At 40.2% G+C, this 6,579-nt stretch overlaps 1 protein-coding gene across 1 annotated transcript in view; it reads right to left on the bottom strand.

Annotated features, from left to right (window-relative positions):
• Nucleotides 1–756: 756 nt before the first annotated feature.
• LONRF2 (LON peptidase N-terminal domain and ring finger 2) overlaps nt 757–6,579 on the bottom strand; it is a 49,403-nt gene continuing 43,580 nt past the window's right edge. Inside the window, exons 10-12 of the mRNA XM_084632411.1 lie at nt 5,219–5,381; nt 3,510–3,659; nt 757–3,144 (exon numbers count right to left, since the gene is read on the bottom strand). Coding sequence (XP_084488537.1) covers nt 2,986–3,144; nt 3,510–3,659; nt 5,219–5,381 — 472 coding nt within the window. The 3' untranslated portion in view covers nt 757–2,985. The remainder of the gene's footprint in view (nt 3,145–3,509; nt 3,660–5,218; nt 5,382–6,579) is intronic.

Raw genomic sequence — 6,579 nt, 5'->3', positions numbered from 1 at the left:
TTTAACATTTGCATACAGATACTGATTATTTCATATTATGTATCCAAAATGTCAGTCACTTAAGTGTTTAAAAACAAATATTAATTATTTGTATTAATGTAACACCCAGGAGCCCCAGTCATGGACCACGACCCCATTGTACTAGAAACAGTTTAAAAACTTACCAAAAATTCTGTCACTCAGCTTTCACCCAAGCGAGGACATTTCATTAGTTATCCTGGCATCCTTAGACAGTAATGTAATTTAATGCAAAAAAGCTAATTAAAAAAAAAAAAGACACTCTTACATCTTCATTATTGCTTTCCTATGATGTATTAAAGGGAACACTTTGTTTTGTAGTGTCACTTTTAAAAGTACTTAAAGGACAGACATCTTAAATCACTGGCTTTTGCAAAGAGGAGAAATTCACATTGTCGTCAGTAATTAGAATCAAGGAAACAGCAACTAACATTTCAATTCTAAAAGGATATATATCTGTGTAAGGTTAAGCACATATGTAACATTCTGCAGGTGCAAGGCCTAGGACTGTATGATTCTGTCAATGTCCCTTTGCCGCCAAAACATTAAAACTCAATGCATGGACATGGAAAGAGTCATGGAAGAGGGGAAGGGTAAAACAAAGAGAGCAAGGACAATGATGGCAAGAGTGGCATACAGAACAAAAAACAAACAATGTGAAAGTTCACAAAGAGAATTCACAAAAAGAAAAGGAGTACTTGTGGCACCTTAGAGACTAACCAATTTATTTTAGTCTAAGGTGCCACAAGTACTCCTTTTCTTTTTGCGAATACAGACTAACACGGCTGCTACTCTGAAAAGAGAATTTATTTTCCCAACTGAAAATGAGTTGGGTTGCCAAACTGAAGCTGAACTACCTAAAGTGCTGGTAGTCTAAAATGGATTAACTGGAAAAAACACTGGGATGAAGTATGAGAGTTACTAATGCATGGATGGAGGGGGAAGTGCTCCAAAAGACTTCAAGCGGTTTTGTTTGCAGCTTTGGGGCTCTGATGCCTTCTCCACCCTCTCAGAATCTCATATAGCTTTTACTTTTAGTACTCTTATGACAGTAGCAGAACTTCCAGCAAGGCTACTGTGGAGATTACGAAATCATTCGTTGTAAGTTATGCACTTCACAATTCAAAGGATAAATTACAAATCACTATTTAACTAGAAAAGGCGTGTTCAAGGTAGAGGCAATTACAGTACATTCAGAGCAGGTTACAGAAACCACTTCTGGTAACGATTTGCTGAAAGAAAAGTTAACTAGATCACGGGTTTTCAACCTGTGGTACGTGGACCCCTGCAGGTCCACAGACTATGTCTAAGATTTCCAAAGGGGTACGCACCTCCATTTGAAGTTTTATAAATGAAAAAAGAAAAAGTTTGAAAACCACTGCACTAGATACTTTAGCTTCCCAGACCACAAAGGTTGTAATTACAGTATCCAAGAAAGCAGTCAATATGTGTTAATTCATTTGTTTATGCAGTTTTCTTCCAGGACTCATGTGCAAATTTTTAATATATATCTTCATGGACACACAAAAAAATAATAATTCAAAGCAAACTAAAAACTAGGCACTTTAAACATTTAGATAAGACACCATTTTCATCATGCCAGAGTGTTGCACATGAACAAGTGTCTCTAAAAGCATCTTGCTATACTTTGAGAGCACAGATTGTGGCTAACTTTTCAAGTTGGTAAAATTACTTCTTTTAGGAAGCTACACAATTAAATTAATTTTCTAAATAGCCACTAAAATAGTTTGACTAACCAGCAACATATTCAATAGCTATCAAAGTAAGATATTAACAAAACCAATATATTAAAAACCAAGACAAACAAATGAAGAGGACGCTTGACTTAAGCTTGCATTGAGACTTGCCTTGTTAGTGTTCAGTTTAGACCTCCTTTCATGATGTCATCACAGACCAAGGTTCCAACCACGTGCAGCACTTATGATATAAAACATAACACTAACTTTTAAACCCAAAGTTCTAACAAATATTGTTCCAATGTAACATCAGCTTGGCACATCATTTGAAGGTGAGAAGGGAAATGGAATCTTCCCCAATGCTTATCCTAGCCAAGTTTACTTTAAGAACACTCATCGGCCGAGTACCACAGCATGCTTTCCCGGAATTTGGAGTGAAATAGCTATTTCACAACAGCCTTTCATGTTTTAGGGAATATGTTTGATTTGTGTGTAGTGACATCTGACCAACTGGGATTACTTTGATTTTCTAAAAATAAATGCACACCTTTGACATTTGATATATTCATTCCATTACAACATGCAAATCACAACACAAGGGGTTACTTACGGCTACCAAATTGCTGTTCAGTAGCTACTACTCTTCCCGACACACAGCTTTGACCATGTAAATACTACGCTCCTGGACAACCTCCAAAACCTTAATCTTGAAAATTGTTTTATAGACCAATATTTCTTGAACAAGTAGATGAAAGTGCAGAGAGACTCTACCAACTCATTAAGAGAATATCCTGTCAGCTATGTACTTTGTGCATTCTTTATCTGCAGGATAGTTTGGTTTCCCTTCTGCTGACCATCTCAGGAAAATTCTAATAAATCTATCTGCAGTCTGTGATCCATTGCAGAGAACTCTTTTCCTTTCTAAGTGTAAATCCAAACTGCACATAGGCCATTTGTGGTGTTCTAATACTTTAAACTCAGTCTCTCACAGGCTAGAAACATCAACTCTTGATTATGAATAGTACTTCAAAGTAGTTATCCACAACTACCAACGACATTGTAATTGTAGCACAACTTCATAAGGGCTCAGATTTCACCAGGACAACAGGCACAGAGTGCTTATTAATTACAGAGTAGAGTGCAAAGTTTGGTGAACATCCAGAATAGCAAACGTCAGACAACCAGAAAGAACTGTTCATCTCTGCATGATGCTTTTAAAAAAACATATCTACTAACATACAGTCAGTGCCTGTTCACGAGTAAGTCCATGTCATCTGGGTCTCTTGCGTGTTACAAATATTAATACACGTCTGATGGCAATAAGACGATCTTTAAAAGAAGTCATAGCAAGTATAGCCAGCTGAGCCCTGTTTTCTAATGGTAACACTGCCAATAGCCACCAGTACCAGGCTGGACCACTGGGGTTACTCTGCAAGAGAAATAAAAGGATACATGCTTACAGATTACAGGTTAGTGTTAGCAATCTTCCCTCCCACTTTCCCTCTATTTTAGGAGTACATACAACTAATGCCCATCTATATAGTGGGGGTTTCTTGAGCGCTACACCAACTTCAAATGTTTCCTCTTTGTGCAATTAAGTAGCAATGACATCTTCAGGAGTCAAAACCACAGGGAGTAGTTGGCAATGTTTTTCCAACCTTGATTCTAGTGAACCAGAACTGGGTAATCATTAATAAGCTTGATATGTATGAGACACGAGAGACCTTTCTATCAGAGATTTGTCTAGGAGATCCATAGATCTAGGATGGTAGTGCAGGTTTAGGAAATATTTACCTGTGGCTCCGATTCCTTTCCTGGCATTGATCCAAAATGATTGAGAATTTGTGCTTTCATGTTGTCTTTAAGGGAAGTAAACCAGGCAACAGCTTGATCATAAACTGAATCATGAAGACGGACAAGTTCTTCATACTCTGCTCCCTCCACCTTATCAAGAAAAAGGAGGATACAAAAATCAGATTTATTCCATATTCTATACTATTTAAATGCCTCACAGAGAGCCAATTTCAACCCAATTATGCTTAACAGCAATGACTACTCCTTACTAAGGGATGGTTATGCCACTTAATGTGGATGTCTCCAGCTAACGAAGTGGTGCATAAGTCTGATACATCCCAAACTCGTGCCAGTTCCATTTTTTGGTCTCTCCTACAGAAGTTTTAGGTCCTTTCAGCAACCAAGTCAGAAGTATTGCTATTGGAGTCTTCAGTTGATTAGGATTTCCTCTTAATAAGGACGAGGAGCCCTCCTGCCAGGGCTTCTGCATTAAGGGAATTCTACAAAGTAGTGCTGTTTTCAAATACAGTAGAAGTGGTACTCAGGTCAAGGGAGCAGTGGAAAGATGACAGGGAGAAACAGAACAAGTAGATAAGTGAGACTGACTTCCCAGTACCAGGGATGGTATTAAAAAGGTTTCTGCCAATATACACAAATGTTTGATCTGACGATATACTTCACCTACACACAGTGAGGACCTTGAGCAATAACATGGGATATTAGACCACTTTAACCTTGAAGAGGCATTTTATCCCCATTGTCTCTTTTTCTGTGTGTTTGTTGGCAATTGACCTGCACAGCACAAATGGGGAGAACCCTCCTAGTTAACTGCAGTTAACTGTGAAAGTCTGTTTGAGAACCATGTGACCTGTCTGGACTTTTCTAATGCTATCCACTGGCCTGAACTCTGCAGTGAGTGCACTGTGAAGTGGTATCAGAGTTTTACTAAAAAGAAAAGGAGGACTTGTGGCACCTTAGAGACTAACCAATTTATTTGAGCATAAGCTTTCGTGAGCTACGGCTCACTCTGGCACTCATTTGAGATATCCAGCATAACACTAGACCATTATGCAGGCCATTCTTGTTTTGGCCAGTAAATTCCACCACAAATTCACTAAATGAGGTGTTCGCCAGATTTTAGAAAAGAAAGTTATTTTAATTGGTAGATTTCCTTAGATGCCATGCATACACAAGCATTTGAGTATTAGTACCAAGTTCTCTTCTTTAAAATGAGTTATACCTTTTTAAAAACAAAAACAAAACAGCTTTTCTATTCAGTGTGTGGTGAGGTCAGAGATCACCTCTGGGAGCTACGAACAGATACTGTGTATCAATGCAAAGCATGGAATCCTAAGCACTTGAATAAAACTTAGACGTGTGTCTTTAGAAGGGTCTTGAACCAGTGTCATTTTCACCTGCTACTTTAGCCCCGATCTAAACATGACATGGTAGGTTATATCTTTTCAAGTATCAAAGGTTTGAAAGCTACCCTGAGATTTGATGACAACAGAAGTACCACTGGTAGAGAGAGGATTAAACTGCAGAGAGCGCTAGTGAGGTAGTCAGAAGGGCAAAATCATTTATTCCATGGTTTCCGAAGTAAAGAAAATGTGCACTATGACCATGTAAATAAATAACTTCAACTTGAGATGCGACAAGGACGGAACATTTAAGCGAACCCAAAGAAACATGAATGCCCAAGAGATCACCTTTTTATCTTCAAGATATTCAATGTTCGCGGTGTTATACCCATCTCGTTGACCATGGTTCAAGACCTTAAATCGACGAACACCAACCGTATCAACAACTGAACGCCCATCAGGAAAAAACTTTACATCCCTGATCTCTAGCATGCAGCCATAATCGGCAAACCTGAAATAATAAAAGGGCACAGAAAACTAGGAAGTCACTAACAGGTATTTATAGAAGTTCAGACATTTATAAACTTACTGGACCTGATTCACCACTGCGTTACATTGGTGAAAAACGAAAGTAACTGCATAATTTTCCAACACAACGATGTTTCTGGTAACAGTCACACACACACACTTCATGATTAAAGCAACAGCTTTTTAAAATTAGAATTGTGTGTGGGGAAGGAGGGAGGGGCAGGTTTTTAAATAAACTGAGCAGATTTCATGCTCCTGGTCATCAACACCAGTTCCTGAGTGCTGGTGGCAACTTATGCAGGGTTTTGCAACTATTTATAAAGAGATAGCTCTGTTACACTGCTGAGGAAGGCAGAGAAGTACCTAGAGCAGTGGTTCCCAAACTTGTTCCGCCGCTTGTGTAGGGAAAGCCCCTGGCGGGCTGGGACGGTTTGTTTACCTGCTGCTTCCGTAGGTTCGGCCGATCGCGGCTCCCAGTGGCTGCGGTTTGCTGCTCCAGGCCAATGGGAGCTGCTGAAAGTGGCATGGGCCAAGGGACGTACTGGCCGCTGCTTCCAGCGGCTCCCATTGGCCAGGAGCAGTGAACCGCAGCCACTGGGAGCCGCGATTGGCTGAACCTGCGGATGCAACCTGCGGCGTGCCAGGGGCTTTCCCTGCACAAGTGGCGGAACAAGTTTGGGAACCACTGGCCTAGAGAATATGCTGAAGCTGTGCAAGTGAAGTGAATGTCTTTTACTGCTTTTACTCCATTTAGGCCTCTGATAAATTTTCCCATTGCTGCTACCACTGGTTCAGCTCCAATAGTGGAGACAATGGTGGGACATTTCAGCAAAAACAACCTTGGCACAAGACGTTGAAGTTAATTAACACACCACTGTAAGCAAGTTCTAATGCACTCTAAAATGATTAGTAGTAAGTTATCAACCACCATGTAGATAGTAAGTGATGCACTCTGAGGGGATTACTACTCCTCTCCCTCTCTCCTTATTTCTGATTGGGTGTGGAGGAGGAGGAGGAGGAGAGGGGAAAGAAGTTGCCTTACAGGGAACTTACAGGGGAAAGCAGAGAGAGAACAGGGGAGAGGAATCCTTAGCTGCTGATATTACTACAGCTGGTCTCTGCTGCGAGAGAGACACCAACCAGAGACTCCCCACCCACCAACTGCCAGGGCCACCTGCAAC

This window comes from Lepidochelys olivacea, assembly GCF_965140295.1.
Source record: "Lepidochelys olivacea isolate rLepOli2 genome assembly, chromosome: 1".
Lineage (NCBI taxonomy): Eukaryota > Metazoa > Chordata > Testudines > Cheloniidae > Lepidochelys > Lepidochelys olivacea.
Note: the sequence above shows the minus strand (reverse complement) of the source record. Positions and strands in the feature narration are given on the sequence as shown.